Source organism: Aricia agestis, chromosome 9 (assembly GCF_905147365.1).
Source record: "Aricia agestis chromosome 9, ilAriAges1.1, whole genome shotgun sequence".
Lineage (NCBI taxonomy): Eukaryota > Metazoa > Arthropoda > Insecta > Lepidoptera > Lycaenidae > Aricia > Aricia agestis.
In genome coordinates, this window is record NC_056414.1 from 9,919,483 (window position 1) to 9,941,441 (window position 21,959).

The following is a 21,959-nucleotide window of genomic DNA, read 5'->3' on the forward strand; positions in this document are numbered from 1 at the left end:
ACCTAACTATGACGCAATACGGGTATGAAAATAGAGGCTTCTAAGTATTTTATGCAATAAACGATTTTAATAACTACACATTTTATTTCTATCTCATCCATCCATTTTTAAACAAAAACTTAAATTAATTTATTAATAGGAACAAAGAAAGTGAAAACATAAGGTTAATTATTTGGACACTGAAGCTATTTGGTCGTAGTAGCCGGAGCCTGAAGCGTCGACGCCTACGGAAGTGGTCGCTGTAACAGAACGACCGTAGGCTGGCCCGAACTGACGACGGGATTCTCCAGAACTAAAACAATGATATGCTTAAATCAATATATTAAACGTGGGGTTTAACTTCTATACTAATAAATTACAGGTAAATTATTTGATAATAAATTGTTTGCATAGATTAGCAAATGCAAAAAAAATAGAGGCTCATGTGCCTAATGAGTAATGGCTATCTAATCTCATTTTGATAACATTTGTTATGATCGTGACTGTACTGGGTTAGGCACAGTTAGAGAACTTAAAATACACAAATGAATCAGTCAGGTGCGCCTGCCTATCTGTTGCAAATTACAATACATAATTATTATCAATGTTTTTATCTAGCTCTACATTTACACTGCCATAAAAATTTCTGACCACGTTAGGAAAATGTACGGGAAATCATGACTCGTTAGTCCTTTTTACACAATTAACTTGAAAGCAATGTAGTGGACCCAATTTTTTTTAATCTTTACAAAACTAGATTTATATAAGTCATAATATCATAACGTATCATCTACGTCATGGACATTAACAATATCAGATTAATTAACCAAATGACAGATAATAAGAAGAAAATTAAGAAAACTTTCCAGGCTTTTTTATTAATAACTTTAAATTAAACATGTGTTATTAGTTGCTGAATACACTTAAACATTGCCTAACTCGAAATTGTGGTCACAACTCCATAAAGCTGATCGAACATTTGTCAGCACCGTACGCGCCGTACGCGCGTACGCGTCGAACTCACCGCATAGTACACGAAATGCGGCGTGTATAGTGCGGACGAATATGCGAGGTTTCACAGCATTTCATACAACGAATTCTAAAATGTGGCGCGTTCGGCGCGTGCATACTGATAAATGTGCGATCACCTTAAGATGCAGAATATTAATGTCAACCATCAGTGTCTGCTGTGAAACTTAAAAGCTTTATGAATTATTACACCGAAGTCACAGTTTATCAACAATGCGTGGCTTAAAAATGTTTTATGCCTAAAAGCCTATATCACAGAATTGTTATTATATACAGAATTATTTATGCCTGTAAATAGGCAAAAAATATCCAACAAAATTATTGCACGTAATCTCATACATTGGATATAAGTATGAGTACAAGAGACTTTATATTTTAACGAGCTTTTGTCCGCGGCTTCGCTCGCGTTAAGAAGTATTATTATATACAAACTTTTATCCCCTATTTTAACCCCTTGGAGGTGGAATTGATCAAAATCCTTTCTTAGCGGATGCCTACGTCATAACATCTACCTGCATGCCAAATTTCAGCCCGATCGGTCCAGTGGTTTGGGCTGTGCGTTGATAGATCACCATGTCAGTCAGTCACCTTTGAGTTTTATATTATATAGATAGATATCCTGTTTATTAGTATTTATTAGAAAAACTTCAAACGAAATGCCTACGCCCTACACGCAACGTAGACAAGCGCTTAACGCTAAAGTATAATGTAACATAATATTGTGATACTCCTGTATTTAATATTATACTTATTTGATTTCATATTCCATAAATTATATTTCACTCCATTTATTTGAAACAAAAGCCGTATTTCGATATCGAAATTTCAAAATATTTCAAGAACTTCTTTACAAAATGGGACCTCCCATGGTCGCCTAAAGTGCTCAAATCCAAAACATAGAGATAGTAAAATGTAAATAGACTTAAATAAAATCCATAAAAGCAGTTTCATGAATATTATATTATTATTGTTATGAGAGGTGTCAAATGTTCATGGTAATATAATAACTTAAATCGCTAATATTATAGCTGCTTAATTCTTCTATTTTTTACGAGGCCTTCGCGAGCGGTGTCGGGCGGCATCGCTAGTCGAATCGAGTTAAGCAGTTATAATCGATCGAAAAGATAAAAGCATGAGTTATTAGTATAATTCTTTATATGGTAATAGCGGCAATAAACTTATTTTATATGTAGCATTGCTTAATCGATTTGCATCCAGTGTTATTTAGTTATACCAAAATATTTTCATTTTAGAATTGCAAATCAACTTAAATTGATGCAATCAATAAGCACTTAATCTTATATTGGAGTGATATAGAACTTTCGCTGGTGGTTCCGTAGAGTTTCATTATTATAATACCTTACAGATAGCTTACATATTATGTAAGCTGTCTATGTTGATAATCATATCTATACTCTCTAGCAGGATATCTGTCTAGAGTTCTAGACCTGCATGTACAGTTATGTTGGGCTAATTTCAAAATATACGTCGGTGCATCGACGCATTTTATCTTTGTTGAGATATCATTATAATTCGTCATAGTTACCTTCTAATTGTCTCATCAGTGGCACAGTGAGGAGGTAGGGACACAGTACATCAGTGGCTATCTAAAATAAGTAGATTCTGAAATGTTGTTGTTTGTTAAGTATCCATCCTACTTCCTACTATCCTACTTCCTACTAGTCCTACTAATATTATCCTACTAATATTATAAAGGCGAAAGTTTGTTTGGATGTATGGATGTATGGATGTTTGTTACTCTTTCACGCAAAAACTACTGAACGGATTTCAATGAAACTTTACAATAATATAGCTTATACATCAGAATAACACATAGGCTATAATTTTAATCGACTTTCAAAACCGCCGTTTGTTAACATATTTTCAAAAATTTTCTTTTTGTATATAGGGTATTATCCCAATTTGGTATTATATTCACAAAAGTGGTGATCTGATGAAAGATCCATAAGTAATCGAGTGAACTCCTCAAAATGTATAGAAAAATATGTGGTGACTTCAGTTTCGTGAGAAGTATTCTAAGCATATGTTACCAACAACTAAGATTTTGCACCGAGGTATACCTGGTATACCGTGGTTCGGAAGGTGCTGAGAGAACGCCTGATTCTTTATAGATACAAGTTTGGGAGTTTCGGCGTTGTTTTAAGAACGGAAAACATATGCTACTATGCAAATTACATTCATCATCATCATCATCACAACCATATTATACCATGCATCGTCCCATTATTATGAGCCTATTATGACCCTGTTATTGGTACTTTTCATAGTCTTTTAGATCGAGACTCGAGTCTATAATTTAAAAAAATCTATACTTTAATATTAAATATAAACCTGAAGAATATGTTAGCTTGAACGCGCTTATCTCAGGAACTACAGGTCCGATTTAGAATCTTATTCAGTGTTAGATTATCGAGTAAGGCTATATATTATCACGCTAAGACTAATACGACCGAAGAAACTCAGGAAAATGTGGGAAAAACGGGGGAAATATTAGAAAGGGTTTATCTCACGAACTACTGGAGCAATTTTTATGGCAATATTTGGCACAGATATAGAGTAGACCACGTGAAGGGAGTAGGGGCATAAGCTATTTTTTATGGGAAAATGTACGGTTTCCGTAAAATTCCTAATTTACCTACGCGGGCGAAGCCGCGCGGCACATCTAGTAGATAATAAATACACTTTACTAAACAAAAGCTTTAAGTTGTCTAATATTGAAGACATGAGTGGAAGAAGCTAAGGTAAGTAACAGTTAAAAAATTGCTATTTTTTTGCATAAGATATAAATGGAGGCTTTAGGGCCGGAAAATGATTTGAAATATAAATAATAATGTGAATTTTATGTAGCCAGATGATGAACTGAAGTAGGTAAGTTGCAAGGTTTGTTTAAATTACAAGGGAAAAAAGATTAATTGTCCTTATGTTATGAAATATTACTTGTCTGGTTCTTCCATTCACATCTTTAATTATTATTATTTGGTTTAACTGTAATCTGAAGTTGCAATAAATAAATGTAGTGTTTACTATTTTTAAATGGGAGAAGAAATACTGGGGAGCAATCGGTAAAATTCCGTATCGTTAATTATTGTATTTCATATTACCTTTGTAAATTTTAATACTCGATAATATTCCACTTTAAAATAAAGCAAGTTGCACGTCTTACATGCCTGGGCCCGTAGACAAGTGGCAAAGCGCTAACGTTAATGCTAACGCTACAAAATGTATGCGATTTGGCATAAGTCATCGCTTCGCTAGCGAACTCTAATGTCAAATCTATACATTTTGTAGCGCTAGCGTTAGCGTTAGCGTTTTGCCAGTTGTCTACGGGGGCTGTACTACTTATGCAAACTTTGACACATTTTTTCTTCTGGGTACACGAAAAGTAGAGATTACTAAAGTAAAAGGGATTTCTTACTAACTTTTTTAAAACTTTTAGCTTCATTTCATCATTCATCCTTGATCCTATTATTTTCTCGACGACTACAGTGTGGACAGTAACTTAGATACTTAGCTATAGTCGAAGGATATTCGGTGTTAATAATTTTATTTTAATATTTGAAAACATGTTTGTAGTTTTCTGCTCCTAATTTTCCCTTAACTAGCAAAATATATTTACCTACGATTATCATCGTTTGTCAATTTTGTTCAGTATTTAAGTAAAAAAATACATAGGAATAATTTTATAATTATTGATATCTAGCTAAAAGCCTAGCTTTGTGAGGACTCGTGTCGTCACACCTTGACTAAACTGATCACACAGTATCTACATATAAAAAAACCGGCTAAGTGCGTGTCGGACCACGCGCATTATAGGGATCCGTAGTACCGCTAGTTTTTTAAATTTTTACACTACTAACAACATCATCTCAGTTACTCTCAAAGGAATTTGAACGAAAAGTTTCTTTATACTTCGCCGAATACATTTTTTTACTTGATCGACTATTACTCAATAACTTATGAAGTCTTTTTAGCCGTGATAGTTTTCCTTTTAAATTCAGCATATTTTCTACTCCCGTGAATTTTTTCACATTTCCAGAAGCCACCGTTCAGCTGGCAGAAGGGGGGACACTGGACTCTAACGACTTTTTACACTGTAAAACTTAATATTTCACAAACGGATTCCTTAATCGGAAAATTATCTATGAATCCTCATAATATTTAAAATGACACCCCCCACGATGGGGTGGTCATTAGGTTGGATAGTCTTCTAAATGGCTGGTCCGTCAATACTATAACAGGTACATGTAATGTAATGTAAGTATTAACACTAGAAGTGATACAAAACACACTAATAGAACTTACAACTACCACAACCACAATGAAAAACTTTATGCTAAACATAACCATTTATTCCAATAAATAATGTTAGTGATCTTCCGGCAGTTGCAGAGCTGACGCGGCGCGGCGACGCTTGCAACTGGTGGAAAAGACTGGATGGATGAGCCGACACCAGTGAGAACCCCGGCGTTAGTGCCTATGAAACAGAAAATAACAGTTAGTTACAAATTATGAAACAGAGATGCAGTACCCAAAAGTGAAGATATTTGGATGATATAGCAGCTTATTGCATACTGTCACCAGAAACTAATGAAGCTTCTGATAATATGGCTACTAAATAGCTAATATTATGGCTAATAAAGTCAAAAAGTTTTTTTATTAAAGAATTATTGGTATTTGATTAAACAGTATTTAAATCAGATAGAATCTAAATCTGCACAAAAATATTAGAATTTATCAAATTACACATCGGTTTAATTTGAGGATGCGCGAACTTTAGCTTTACAAAATATAGTGAATTTTTTTAAATAATTAACTGGACGTAAAATAGGGTTACTATGAACCCTAGTACCTTAAACTATAGTCTCAGTCTAAATATAGAACTTTTAAGGTTCTATTCCATACTATGGTTCGCCAAATTATGTTCTAAAAGATATATAAAACTTCGAGAAAAAGTAGGTAGTGCCCTTGCGCTTCGTAAGCTCGTCTTGGCGGGAGCACAACCGTGTCCCCAGATTATAGTTTAAATGGGATTATAGTCCACTGAGTATACTGTACTTTAAGAACAAATACTAACTTCTTAGTAAATCAATACTTTTTGTTTAGATTGTAAGCCACAGAACAATAAAAACAGTAGACATGGCATACCACTGTGTTGTAAGCAATCTTAATTTTTATAATGATTAAAAATATTGTGTGTAAGAAGTTTAACGTGGAAAAAATTTACTATGCAAACTGCAGTAGTCAACGTTACGTATTTGGCAAATCGCCTAAATTGACAATCGACAAAATTGTATACAATTAATATCTATTAATATGTAGTTATTGTAGAGTTGTATCAGAAGCAAGTAAATGCTTGGTTTATAGACGGGAATTCCTAAACGGTGATGCTTTTAAAAATATTACCCCCTCATTGATAAAATATTTGCAGAGCGAAGAGAGACTTTACACTACCATACCAGTATGCAATTAAAGTTTCCGGCCAAATTTGGATATTATATTGATCCTTAAAAATAACGCGTCATCCCCTCTCTACCCCTACGTTGTGCTCGTGAGGTGAGTTGGCGGCAGACTGGCCTGCGCCATATCGTAATTGGTACGAAGTGACCTGCATGATGCAAGGATTTTGACTGGAATAAAATATGTTAAAAAAATTAACACCCTAATTTTTTGGTTAAATGGACACCCTGTATAATGTACAAAGTTTGTTTGTCGTAGGGTATCACCACTTCGTTTCCAAAATGCTAGGCTAGGCTATTTCACATACAGACAGATTCTCCATACATTATCTGTCAAGTTAGGTGATGGATAGCCTATTCCGCACTTATCAGGAAGTGGTGAGACAGGTGCTTAGTCTGATACCAACTTACTTAGGTCCGCCATCTGCCTATGAATCAACTTATCTGATAGTACCTTAGTCCATATGGAGCAGAGCCGTAAATAGCGCCCGGCACCCCCCAGCCGCCGTTGCCGCCGGAGTGCGCCTGAGCGTTCGCGTTCGCGTTCGCGCTGCCGCCCCCTGGAAAAAGAAAATTAAATTTTGTTATTAATTATTATATTGTTCATTATTGTTTTTAAAACTTATTTACTATTATTGTGCAGTAATATGACCACGAGTAACTCGGCAGTCTTCCCAAGCTTTGAGCACACTATGTATTACAGAAACGTGCTGCATACCTAATTAATTTGAATAAAAAATTGGGTTCCGATAAAAAATTGTAAATTATACAGGTATTAGAGCTAGTAGATCTGATAGCCTAAAGTAGCCTAAAGAAATTCGACGCTTATTTTAGATCGCCAATAATAATAATTAGAAAGGCGTATGAACCAAATTGTATCAATCAGCCTCCGGCGAAATGGACTAAGTAACATTTTTTGTGGACCACCACTTTGCACGTGACCCGTTCGGACCGTTAGCTTATTAAAGACGTTTTACACTATCACACGATTTGACCGAGTGATCTGACTGCAACGGGGTACCCTTATTGAATAATGAATACTAATTGGCGTATTATTAGGATGTAGTAAAAACTACGAAACACATAATTTAATACAAAATTTTAGATGAAGTTTTATGCTGATTCACCCTTCGAATAGGCTTGATGACAATTTTTTTCTTATTGGTAATTGAACGACCCTTAAAAAATAGAAACGTCGCTGAAAGAATGACTCTGATAGCTTAAAAATTCACCAAGATATGACAATTCAAACATCTCATAAAATAGACCTGCCCGAAACGCTCCATACAAAGTGCTACGAAAAACTGACGTCACTCTTTCGTAGTTTATGAAAATTGCGTTTTTGAAAGTGGTTTTATAACAAAAGTTGCTTTTAATTGCCTAAGTTATAGAATGGTATACAAATATTAAGAAATATAATTGAAAAAAAATTCGACTTGATTATCCAACTTTGAAGGCGCATAACAAAAAAATACAAATGCTATCGAGCTGAAATTTTGGGAACACTTATTTTTTACCGTGATTTCTATATTTCATTAACAAAATTCGCTAATGTTTGACCTTGTCATCATCCCATTGTAGACAGATGCAATTTAACTTATTAAATTCTACAAGTATTATGTATGCATTTTGTCTATTACGTATCATATTATATTGTATTTCTGGCTTTGAGTTAATACTTCTACTATATGAAAGTTATTGGGCGCAACTTAATGAAAATACCCGTAGACCATAAAGTTAATATACCTAGCGGAATATTAACTTTATGAGCTAGACACCATGGCATTTAAATTAATTCTGTTCACTGTGTTCCATAAAGTTAATATATTCCGCTAGGTATATTAACTTTATGGTGTGTTCAGACATCAGACTTTCCCACGACTGACTACTTTGACACAGTTATGGGAGTGCACCATACCATCCAGTCTGCATACTAAAATGTCGTTGCAGTTAATGTATTCCAAAAGTACATCGGGTACCAATACGGAATCACAATAAAATTCCCGTTGGAGACTGTTCTGCAGACATCTGCATAGTTTTAAAGTTAAAAAACAACATGGTTTGTAGTCACCATATAAGTAAATTAAGAATTCGGTCGTTTTAAATTGCAGAACCTAAAAAAGTAAGGAAATTGAACGTGTGTAGCCTTACAGATTAGAAGACATTAGTACAGAGTTAATTCGAGAATTGAAATTATGTAGTTGAAAAGTAATAACGAAGGCACATCTTATATATAAATTTCTCGTGTCACAATGTTAGGCCGCGTACTCCTCCGAAACGGTTTTACTGATTTTAACAAAATTTTATATGCATATTCAGTGGGTCTGAGAATCGGCTACTGGGTACTTTTTATATTTAGGTATAAGTGCATTTGTTGAATAAATAATAGTAAATTATTACAACTCGAGACTGACGGCGACCATTGTTTGTGCGACGGGATAGCGATCGACGTTGCCCATGGTGACATACTTATTTAGTCACTTCAATAAAATAATACGGGTGAAATACTTTATATGGCAAAGAAACGTTTGCCAGGACAGCTAGTATTATATAAAAAAATCGGCCAAGTGCGAGTTAAACTCGGGCACGAAGGGTTCCGTACCTCAATCGAGCAAAAATAGGCTGAAAATTGTGTTTTTTTGTATGGAAGCTTGCTGGGCTTGTGAGCCTTAATTATTTAATTTATACAAATATTATAACTGAGTATTTCGTGAATATTTCAAGTGTTGCATTTATTGATATCGAGTAAAAAATAACAAAAAAATCACGTTTGTTGTATGGGAGCCCCCCATAAATATTAATTTTATTTTGTTTTTAGTATTTGTTGTTATAGCGGCAACAGATATTACACAATCAGTGAAAATTTCAGAAATCTAACTATAGCGGTTCTTGAGTTACAGCCTGGAGACACACAGACAGACAGACGGACACACGGACAGACATTGAAGTCTTAGTAATAGGGTCTCGTTTTTACCCTTTGGGTACGGAACCCTAAAAACGGACATTTCGACGATATTTTCCCGGATATGACTCTTAATGAATCGATTGTTTGATGATGTTTGCAAAAAATTGTTTTCAATAGTGATGTGGTATGACATGACTTAGCAGGAAGGCCGACACTCACAATTAGTAACGTAAGCCGTGACTAATAAAAATCCCGAACGCTGACGATTGTAAATTAGTATTTTATTTTCCTGAATCGAATCTGTGTAGTGGAAGCACCAAACCGGATTTCAGAGTTTATAGAACTCTGATGCGAACCGTGTTTAAAATTTTAGTAGTTCATTTAATTAAACGTACTTAAAATTCAATTTTAATACGTTCAGTGTCAAATCATTTAATTAAAGATATAAGTAGCTGCTCCTACAATGTTTCTATATAGTTTATAGATTTTAAGCTTAACTCTATTTACCAATTAATTATTTATCACTTTTTTTTTATTGTAACTTCCAAAATCAACGTTATTTTACAATAAAATGGGGTTAAACTTTTATTAATTACAATTAAAGACATGAGCTGGGCAAGTAACATTTTAGAACATAAGTGCATTTACTCATTTTTCCCTTATAATTTGAACAAACCTTGTAATTTAACTACTTCATCATCTCGCTAATATTATATATCTATCTATAGATACATAGAATAGGTCCTAAAGCCTCAATTTATGCAAAAAACACAGTTTCAAATTGTCAGTTACCCACATAAAGTAGGGGAGGGGAAGGTGCTATTTGTGTAGTCACTCGAGCGTCATGGAGATATTTCAATATTCAAAAAAATAATGTTTTCAACCCACCACGTGAGAAATCTGATTTCTATACCATGATAACTAGACACAATATGTCGGAAGCCTATACAAGCTTAATCTGACACGCTCGAGCTTGTCCCGAAATCCCCTCTTCCCCTCGCCAACTATTAGTCCACTCAGGGTCTTAATTACCTATTGAGCTGCTTCATATTTACGTTTCGCTCGACATACTGTATCGTTAAAAGCCAAATATGGTAAAAACTTTTAAGATGCAAGGCTGTCTGGAAGAAGCTGCTACAAGCAATAAAACCTATTTGTGCAGCTCCATTACTTGTCGCTATATTTTATTGAGTGTGGAAGTGAAGTACTTTTTATATAGCTTTTGCTGATGGACAGCTATTACCAGTAAACATTTCGCGAACAATGGAGTTCCGTAAAGCTAACGGTGCATTTGAAGCACGTCTGTAAACCGGTGGCTAACTGCGGCAATTTCTCAGTAGCTTCTAAAACATGGGAAAGTTGTTCACCAGAAAATGTGCGCTTTTAAGTTTAGCGTTCGACAAACAAATGACGATAGTAGGCTCATTGCTAAAGTTTTATTATGCTAGCTTTGCTATAGCCAAGGGAATATAGTTCATAAATATTTTCTTGTACTATGTACTCATACGTTCATACTTTTTGACTTGCTAGTAATGACAATTGAGCATAATAATTTTACGAGCTCTAAATTTATTGTGCACAGGAAACACTTCAATATTACAGTTTATTTAGTAAAACGACACGAAGGATTCTATTTCTATTTAGGATTTCTAAAAAGAAATCTCTTCCCTTGTATAAAGTTTATTTCAACCCTCTATTTATGACGATGAACTTTGAAAACAAAATTTATTTTGATGTAAGCACCACAAGGGTACCTAGAGCTGCTCGTCTGCGCTGCTTACTTCCATTTTGATATGAGGTGACCGCTTTCATTGTCCATCTTTCTTGCTATTAGCGATAGCAACTTAGCTTCTTACCATTAAAGACACTCACAAAATAAGCTCTTCACTAAAGTTGCATCTTCACAATGGTCCATGCTGGCCCACTACTAGCCATCGCCATTGTGTAGACAGGGTAATGGTGTATGATAGCGGATGATTTTCAGGCATGGCGCGCAATGGCGTGGCCTGCAGTGGGCCTTTGTATACTGACTACTTTAGACCTCAGTTACAGTGATACTCACAAGACTCAGCATTAGCGTTAGCAGTGGCGCTGCTGCCACCAGGATAACTCTGCACGGGGTACGGGACTAGGGAGCGGCGCAGACGGCGGAGAGGCACCGGCTCCGACTCGTGGCCGAGCGCGTCGATCACGTAGTAGGCTCGTGGTACGTAGAACTGACCCGCTGAAAATGTGGGGAAAATATTTGAAAGAAATTACTATAAGAGTATTTTTTCCAAAGGCAGGTCATTAGAGCCCTGACGTCTGCTACGCACAAGGATCAATTGTGAGCCAACAAAATATGTCTTTTATACTGCGCTCGCACATGGGCACTATAAAATTACTCCCGTGTAGCTGGATTTACTGAAATTACCGTCATCGAAACTAGTTTGAAAGGGTTACAAAATATCAGCATTTCTTACAACCGAATTACCAATATCCGAATCAGATGATAAGTAATTACTAATTAGTATTGCCAGTTTATGGTCATTGCTCTAAATTAGCAATTAGACTTTGTTAGTAAATTATCAAACTATAATGAATACAACACGAGTTTTGTTGGAGTTGACTAGCAATCAATTTAATTATTACTTATCTGATTTGGCGCTGACCGTAAAAATAATGTAATCGTAATGAAAAAGACATCAACGCGCGGCATTGCTCGCTTCAAAAATAATAATTACTTATTATAAATATTAATTTCTTTAAAAGCAACCAATATATTATTACTGTGATAAACATTTCCATTACTGGTGTTCAAAACAAAGCAATACCTAATTACAATTTGACGTGATTAAGAAAAAACAAAAGTGAGAATCGTCTCTCGATTCCATACAAAATAGCAAAAATTCTGAATTATGACCATCACTACTAAAAGTATGATATATAATTTATTCTACTATTATATAATTTATTCTACTATTATGCTAATGGTTGTATAAATTTAGTCATATAGTTACATAGTCTGTTAAAATTTTAAGTATCTAACTTAAAAGTACATAAATTCAGTGCTAGGGGAAAACTCACAGCGAATGTGTCAGGGGGATTTTATTTTTTGAGTGCGGAATCCCAAAAACGATTAGATCATCAAAACAAAGAAGCGTCGAGGAAGTAGGTATAATGGTAGGTATGGTTGAAGTCATCGCTTGGCAGATCGTGAAGTGTGGTGCGCCGTGCGACCTCAGCTCTTCGTGACCGGATGATGGGCATTAACTTAGACGCTCATGATTTCGTATCTTTAAGTTTTGACAAATATATTTTTTATTTCTAAACTGTATTGTTGCTGTTTTTATACCAAAGTCTGGCTCTGACGATATAAAATTTAACTTAATTTATAAGTCGGTTAAATATTCACACTTATGTGACTTTAATCCACATCCAATGCGAAAGCGTGTCTCTGTCTGTCCGTCTGTCTGTATATGTCTGTTGAGGTAACAAACACACGCTCAAACCGCTGAACCAATATTGCTGGGTATGGAGATAGTTTGAGTCTCGGGAAAGGACATACTTTTACTTCAGATTTTCCGAAGGGGTTCCCGCCCGACAAATGAATTTTGGCACAACGGGATTGCAGGCGTCAATTGGTTAAATTGCCAGAGTCGATCGCCTTGAGTAAAAAGTAAAGACATCCAGATTATGAAAATGGTACTCTATGTAAGTACCTACATGTTTCATGCTGAATGTTCAAAAAGGAGATATTATTATGCTTTGCATTAATTGTCCCTGAAACGCAGGTGAATATCTTAATTAAGCAAATAATAACTTCGTCTCGTATCTTCTCATGTGAAGACGACCTTAACTAATAATAATAAATTAACACGATCGTGAATTATATGAATAACTTCATCAAGTCAGTAACATGACTTCATGTCATTGACAAGTCGGACAACTTTACAAGCTCTTGAATGTGACTATGACTTACAAGGCTTTTACTTAACAATGATAGAATAATGAGTAAATTTCTATGCAATTCCTAACTCCTAAGGTAGTAGGGTGCAGACGTTAGTGAAATTAATTAGTTATCAAATCATACTTGACTCGTTACTAAAAATATTCATAAATATTTATTTTTATGAATAAAGACATTGCAACTCTCGGATTTTTTCTATGTAGCGTCTATAAATAATTATAATGGATTATAATATCATTAGAATATAGCAAGGTGTATGAGGGTCAATAATATGCCATAACCAGTGAAGAGTAGGTATAGTCTGGATATTAATAATTATTGCTATTTAACTTTGAAGATTTGAATGGATTTTATCTAGTTACATGAGTCATGAAGCCGGTAACTTTTTATACGCATATTGTATTACCATCCCCTTCATATCTCAACAATCCGATGTTTCAAATGAAATTTAGAATAAGTTAATACGTATCTACGTTAAGCTTATTTGTTATTTAGATACATAGGTATAGCGACTTAGGTGCATTTATTTGTAAATTAAAACTGGAGAATAAACTTAAGTATCAGCTCATCACAACTGCCAGCTTCAGTTTATTTATAGGTAGATATCTCATAAGCTCAAATCTCCACAAAAACCTTTACATGACTCATAAGGATAAAAATTAGTGGCAAAAAGGGCACTAACCTGCCGACGCCATGGCCGCCACCGCGGCGAGGACGAGCAAACTCAGGCAGTGCATCGTGTCAATACTCCGACAGAACTGGCTTCGCGCCGCACAATATACAGCCTTATATATATCGTATAGCGGCGAAGCTTCGTGACGGCATAACGGTTCCCAAACCTATCATTAGATCGACAAAAACTTAAGTAGAACCTTTTTTAGATGCAAAATCGAACTGCAGTTGAAATGAAAGCAATCTAGTTAAATGATTAAAGTCAATGTAAGATCAAGGTCACAAGAAGCGGTTATTGTTTGATTTATGAATCATTGATAATGATGATGATTCAAATCTAGCTAGATTAGAGATTTTCGTAAAGAAATTCGCAAAATATTAAAAAAAAAAACGAGAGAAAATACTACTTAGATGTAGCTTCACTCTGCATCCTTTATCGGTTCTATCAAGGGGAGAGCTGCTCTGAGGAATTGTTCGGAATCATAACTCCTGCAACTTTTCGCCATCGCCCCACGCGAAATATATATGTACTATCCTCATCACTTTGATGAGTGGCCTAGTCTTGTACAACTGTAACACTCTGGAACGAACTGTCACCAGCAATATTTCCGGACCTATACAACCTGCAAACCTTCAAAAAGAGAGCGTATTCCCTCTTAAAAGGTCGGCAACGCACCTGCAGCTCTTTTAATGTTGCGAGTGTCCATGGGCGACGGTAGTTGCTTTCCATCATGTGACCCGTTTGCTCGTTTGCCCCCTTATTTAATAAAAAAGAGAGTAGAGAGTAGTACATGTAATACAGCTACTTACAATAATAATTTACCGCATGCTAGATAATAACTTGTACTACGTCATTAAACCTACGTGGTTTTTCTGTTAGTACTAAATTATAATATTTTCATCTTGTTGTATTAACAAATAAATAAATAAAAAAAAAATTATTTAAATTCTCCGACTTATTATAGGTCTTTAAAACGATTTTAGGCGCGTAAAGCCTATAGTGTCAGAAATGAGAGCTTTTTTTGCAGCTTATGCAAACATATAAGAATATTATATAATTTATCCGTATATTCTATCACACTTTGGACTTTTCTTAGTGAACTTATGGTAAGCTCGTTTAATTGTTGAGATGAGAGCTTTTAAAGCTATGGGGATTAGCCTTTTTTTTGCCTAGGTCCGATATAGGTATATCGGACCTAGGCAACCTATCTAGATGTTAACCGTTGTTTGCGCAAGTCACAATTAATTATCGAGGCCTTAACATCTATACTAACTAGCGAGATAGATTTAAGTTTGGCACATTGCATGTTTATGGTATCAAGGGAAATCTACAGAAACCACTCGATAAAGTAGTCTGAACTCTGAAGTATATGATATCCAATATCAGTCGGTAGTGGTAGTATCTAATCTACTAACGACAACGTATTACATGATATTACTATAAGCAGCGGTTTATCCCAAGATAGACGAATACGCTGTTATTACGCATGGCCGCGCCATGCCGACTGTATGGGCGCCGCAGACTCGATCGCACAAAATCTCCCTTAAATTATAATAATCAACCTTTCCACTCGCTATTTACTCTAAAATTACATTCATCGAATTAACTTACGTCTCAGGGCCCGTACCACGAAACCGTTTTGAGACTCAAACAATCGAACGAGAATGCCGCGTCCTACTCTAACAATCGTAAAACGACGTTCTTAGAGCAGGACGCGGCATTTTCATTCGATTGTTTGAGACTCAAAACGGTGTCGTAGTAAGCCTCCAGACTCGTTGTGGACTTGAATACTTACTTATTTTTAACTCTACCTCTATTTGTATACTTACTGTTTATAAGGCGTGGACTGTCAGTCGAACAAATGTTGCATGGTATATAAAACTATCGCTGCTATGGAAGATTCTATATTCATAAAGGTTGCAAGGGTTTGGGTTGTTTATGCCCAAAAATCTTGGGACTTCTTGATATCATTTAACCCATTTGTGTCATGGATTTTTTGTGGTATCCCTTCAGTTGGCAGCCTAGCTGGTATAAACACCCATTACAGAGCTTGCTTTTAAGGATATACAGTATAGATCATTCTACTCTAGAAGAGAAGAAATGACACCTTTTGCTATTGTATAACTTACATCCATCACTACAATGCCACTCATATTATATAAATTACAAAATATAATTAGTAACCATTAGTCACACAATTTACAAATCAATCGTATAGACTTGCTATCCCCAACCCACGGCCCGCGGGCCGCATGCGGCCCGCCGGCCGGGACCTTATTTGTGGCCCGCGTGATGTTAAACAATTTTGAAATTCACGCCCACCGGCAAAATAATGTAAATTCTACGTGATAGTCGTAAAAAAATTTTAAATCGTTAATTTTGAAGAATGTTATTTTTTAACCCTAAAAATTTTTTGTTGCGGCCCGCGACTCCAAGACTAAAACATGTTTGTGTCCCGCATGAAAAAAAAGGTTGGGGACCACTGGTATAGACAATAGCTCTTAAAGTCTATAATATATGCCAAGTCGGTAGTTATGCACTTTATTGATGAACCAATCACCAATGGCACATTCGACGGGATCCTTTTCCCAGTGGCGTAACTATAAGGTGGCAGGGCTGGCAAAATGCCACGGGCCCCCGACCCAAAAGGGCCCCGGACCAAGAGGCCGTGAGGTCAGAATTTTTTATACATTGATTGTTGATGTTTTATTATTAACGACGATTTTTACTGATAGGGCCCCAGATGATATAGTTACGCCACTGCTTTTTCCCTTTGAATATGCCAAAATGATCCTCAAGTCGTTTGACTTAAAGATCCTAACAGAAACAAAATAACTGGGAAATGTAATATTGTAAACAATTTTTATGTTGGAAAAAGTCGGTGGTTTGTGCATATCTGCACGTAGCGCGGTAACCGCATGTATAAATATCGATAAAGTAAAAGGCATTCAAGTATTGGATTACTAGAGGTGTGTTGTTACAGGTTGTATAATTATTTATTATGTACTTATATGGGGCAAATTTTTCAAATTGCATCAATATTAATATATCATCTGCTACAACGCTGTCTTTCTTCAAAAATATTATACTTTCATAAATTATATAATAGAACAATACACAAGCGTTTAAACTTTAAGGGAGACAAATCAAAAACAAAATGTAGTTACAAAATTTATTTAGAAATAAAAATAACATCAAGCCTAAAATTGACATCTTATGGAAATCATATGAACATTTATGAGCATGTTCCCATTTTGTTAAAACATCAATAATAATTATTTCTAATTAGACACAGTCATATAATTGAAAGTTATTTGATGGCAGATTACAGTGTCTCTATTGTAGGCTCTGGACGAACGCTAGCGTCACGAAAAATTTGTGTGAAAAATGCCCAGTCAACGTTAGGGGCAGAGCACACTTAATTCACACTGACGCAGCGCTAGCGAACGACCGTGTAGTGTAGTAGATATAGTAGAGAGTCGACGATGTCCTGCATACACCTTACAGGTAGGAACATTTAGAAATAAATTTAAAAAGCACCACATGAAATGAATAGTTCATTCGTCTATAGTAAAGTTAAGGATGTAATAGAAATATAAGAATATAAAAATAAAATATAAGATACGAGTTCTTGGAATTCACGTAGTAACATCAAATATAGAAATGCAAAAATTATAAATGGAATTTCACCTTCTCAATGAACTAATATATTATTGTAAAATTCTTATCAATATATTCATATAAACAACACGTTAGCCTATACGTATTTTACAATTTTAAAGAGATATTTTTACAACCCTGTATCCACTATACGTAATGACAATAGTGCTACTCCATTTTGTAACTTGAAAACATTCAATTGTAATAAATTTCACATAATTTCGTTCGCCGGTGTGGCGTTACACATAATCTCAAAAACAATTCTTTCCGAACGGATCACTGCTATGGAGTATTTGTGCGGTGACATCGTGAAAGATAAAAAAAAACTTAAAAGTAAAATTGGAAGATTTGTTAGTAAAACTTAATATTCACACGAACGCTTTCGACGTCGCTGCGTTTGAAAAGCGTTAGTGTGAACGCCGCCGCGGCGCAGCGCGGGCGCGTGTTAGTGTGCGTTTACTTGGCCTTAGTGGAATTCGCTTGCCGCTGTCTCAAAATTTTGTTTGTGTTCTGATCGACCTCCGGTAAATCGGATTCTTCGGTCTGAGCTTTCTTAACTGTTATAAATTAAACACGATTAAACATTGCACAATTACACAATAAATCTTCAACAATCTTCAATAAATTTTAATTTGCTTTACCTTTTTCTTTTTTCGGCTTGTCTTTTCGCTCCTTCTTTGGTTTGGTCTGGGCCAGCTGCTTGGCCTCCTGTCGCTGCTTAATCACGTCCGAGATAAAGTTGAACATCAGGTACACCTGCAATCACACATAATATTATGAGTTTTAATACAAAGTTTGTTGGTGCATCCTTGAACAGTCACAAAACTTAAAATTCAATAGAACAATAAGGGCATTAAATATTTTAATGTGAAGATGTATGCACTCACAAAGTCGATAAATTATTAAATATATTGCTTTGCATTGTAATATTTTAAAACATTAACAATAAACGAAGACTTGTGTCACACAATACAAAGTTTCCACAATTTATTTACGTGAAGTTCAATGCAACCTTGCACATATTATAATCGGGCTTTGTGAGCGGTGGTGTCAGGCAAGTCAAAAGCACTTGCCTTTTGCAACATTTTTAACAAATGTTCAGAATTTGCTAACAAAGTATATGAAAGACTGCAGCCCAGCTAGGCTTACAGGAAATCTGATTTCTCTACATAACGTCTTTTCTCTCTTTCACACTCACTTGGAATGAGACTAGGACGAAGAGTGCAGCGACGCGCGTGACGAGCGGCGCGACGCCGGCCAGGCCGAAGTAGAAGGTGAGCACGCCAAGCACGAGCGAGCACAGCCGAACGATCACGAACACGAAGCCGTTGAGTGTGCTCAGGGCTGTGGAGTGTTATAAAACCATTAAATATAGAACACTTTTATCCAGGAAAAAGTTTAAAGGTTCCTAAATGTAATTAAATATGGAACACTTAATTTATCCTGGCAAAAGTTGAAAGGTATGTTCCTAAATGGATGTAAATAGGTGTTTCACCAACACTATAATATTTTATGCTGTAAGTGTTCCAGTGATTAAAGTATTTTTAGAGTCAATGACGATTTTTGCTAAATGAATCTAGAAAAAATTCATTTACACTAGACGCCTTTAACACATTCAGTGCCACTAACACACCTAGCGTGTCCACACTAATCTTTATCTCCATGCCGCGAGCACAATATCTCAAAGATAAGACAGTGTTTTTCACCAAAACGCTCAGAGCGGAAACTTTGTGCCGTAAGCTAATGAATTCTTAAGTGGTTCCATGATCGAATATTTTTTTATGTCATCGAAAATAATTTATTATGTAATGCCGCGAACATGCCAGGCGTGTTCATCTACACAAGTTCTCAACCTTTTATATTGTTTGATCAATTTACTAAATTTATAATGCAAATAATAAAATATAATGTATTTTTTTGTAATTTGAACACAAAAGATATAATAAATTACATAAAACAGCACAAGCACTAGGTTATGACTTATGGGTATGTTATCATGCCTGCCGTGATGCTTTAAAAAGCTGAAATACGTAAATATTGACAATACAATGTGCTATCTATATGTATATCATAAAGTAGGTACCGAATGATTTACAATTCATCACTAATCCATGTCACAATAAGTATTAAGTGCACTAACAATTTTAAAACAAGCAGCCATAATAAACCCTCTAAAGCACAAACACTGCTAAAAACAAAATATCTCTGCAGAAACTCAAAAAGGACAAAATACCTAATTTTTAACTAAGAAAAAAAGCTTTTTATGATTTTACTTCTTTAAAGTGCCAGTGAACATGCCTAGCGTGCTACGTAATTTCATCCTGCAGTGCCGAGAGCACACCTAGCATAGTTTGCGTTTTTATAGGGCAGCATCGCTAGGAACTACTAGAAAATCATGGTGGCATTGAATGTGTCAAAACTCAAAAGCAAAAAGGCGTTATATTCAAGGTCCTTTACTTGAAAGTGGAATGTAAGGTTTACATTTCGTGCTAGAATTTTTATTGATTTATGATTAAAAAATAATCCAGGTCTTACTTTTGTCAATGTAATCTTCATTTTCACCCCTCAAAATTGAGTTGAGACGGTAGAGGTGAGCAACAAACTCCGATGCTGAGTGCAACACAACCAGACACACTCCCACCCTCTGGAATCTAAAAAAAACATTACAACATTAACTATATTTTAATATTAACATAAGTTTATCTAACTTGCAATCATTGCTGATAAAAAGTATTTAAAAGTCTAATTATTTTATCATAATTGGCAATAAAAGTATCACATAATATTAAATATAAGTTTGTGAAATGTTAATTATGTATATTGCAGTTGTTATCAATTTAACAGGCTTCTGTTGTGTAATTAATGTTTATGTAATACAAAACAATTACTTCTGATTACATAACAAGATTATGTAAATGCATGCTCTATTTTTGTAAAGGCTAATTTTAAGAAAAAACTTTTTTGTAACTTTGACCAACATAAACCTAAAATGTTTATTACCGTTTGATAACCCACTTACTTGAATCCATATGCAAGTGCTAAGAATGCAAAAGCTGTGATGGCATGACGGATGCGTCCTGACCACTCATCTTTCTTGATGCGTTGGAAGTACAGTTCGGGGATCAAATGAATGCAGTATGCAGCCTGAATCACCCACCACAGTTTCAATAAAAAGCTCATTGGGTGATTTGGGTAACCTATAATACACATTTCAATATGGTAAAGAAGTACGAAAATACACTGGGGAAAAATTCTAACTAAAGTACCATGTATTGTGTATTGTTTATAAGGATTCAAAACAATCTTAATTCTAAAAAAACCTCAATTAAAATATTTATTGTAATGTACATTTTCATATTTACCTTCCCATAGTGATGAAATGTTAAAGGCAAATCCTTCTCTATATATCGCATTGGCTCCCCAGACCAGAGTTATCAATTGGAACACAATAAGTTGGCCGGATTCATTCAGTGCACTCAACCTTGATTTAGATAAATGCAGCTTCTTTGATATTTTCTACAAACAATAATTAATTATGAAACAAGTAATGAACATATGAATAGGATAGATCTATTGTTGACTGTAACAAAAGAACATGAAGACGCCTGAAGAAGTAAAATAACACAATACTTACATCTAAACAGTATTCTTGCAAGATGGCATGCATGACAATGCAAACTAACGAGTAGAAGAAGACGGCACAGGCATCTTTCCAGCCAGCTTCATACAAGAATGGTTCACCTTTGGGGCCATCTCTTGTTGGCTCAACACCAGATACATTGTGATGTAAACTGATAAATAAACTCGCTACAGGGCTTGTCGACTAGAATAAAACAGAAATTATGAGATTTTCACGGAGTTTATAAAAAATGTTTACAGAAACAATTATGCTACGTCCACTTACGTGGCACCGGAATAAACGTACCTGTACCATAAGGCCTACGAGAAATACCATAACAGCGCATGACACAATGTCAGCATGGTTTTGGATCACAAATTCGTGACTAAAAAATGGGGGGTTCTTGTTAGATTTTCGTCCAATTGCAGCTTTTGACCCCATCTTCCCGGTTTTAACCTACAAGAGATTATTACACTGAATTCGATGTATAGCTAAAAACAAGTGATATTAAATGCCCGTAGGCCTCTTTGAAACTTATTTAATTATTGTAAAACATTTACCAGATATAATTTTTGTAAACCTAAAACGTATCACGGTATCAGTGAACTTCTATGAAATTTGACAGCTAAACGACTGACGTGACACTTTCACTTGCTACGCGGTCAAAA

General features: G+C 35.3%; 2 protein-coding genes across 2 annotated transcripts; both read right to left on the minus strand.

The window, feature by feature from the left end:
• Window positions 1-66: 66 nt before the first annotated feature.
• Window positions 67-14,104, minus strand: LOC121730306. The gene is made up of 4 exons (XM_042119291.1): window positions 14,022-14,104; window positions 11,453-11,614; window positions 6,940-7,045; window positions 67-292 (listed from the first exon to the last, which is right to left on the minus strand). Exons 1-4 carry the CDS (start codon window positions 14,074-14,076, stop codon window positions 169-171), a joined length of 447 nt encoding a protein of 148 aa, XP_041975225.1. The 5' UTR covers window positions 14,077-14,104; the 3' UTR covers window positions 67-168.
• Window positions 14,105-17,170: 3,066 nt separating this feature from the next.
• Window positions 17,171-21,959, minus strand: LOC121730450 (translocating chain-associated membrane protein 1). Its single transcript, XM_042119484.1, has 9 exons — window positions 21,852-21,959; window positions 21,598-21,747; window positions 21,307-21,495; window positions 21,035-21,188; window positions 20,692-20,869; window positions 20,208-20,323; window positions 18,871-19,016; window positions 18,314-18,428; window positions 17,171-18,229 (listed from the first exon to the last, which is right to left on the minus strand). Exons 2-9 carry the CDS (start codon window positions 21,730-21,732, stop codon window positions 18,129-18,131), a joined length of 1,134 nt encoding a protein of 377 aa, XP_041975418.1. The 5' UTR covers window positions 21,733-21,747; window positions 21,852-21,959; the 3' UTR covers window positions 17,171-18,128.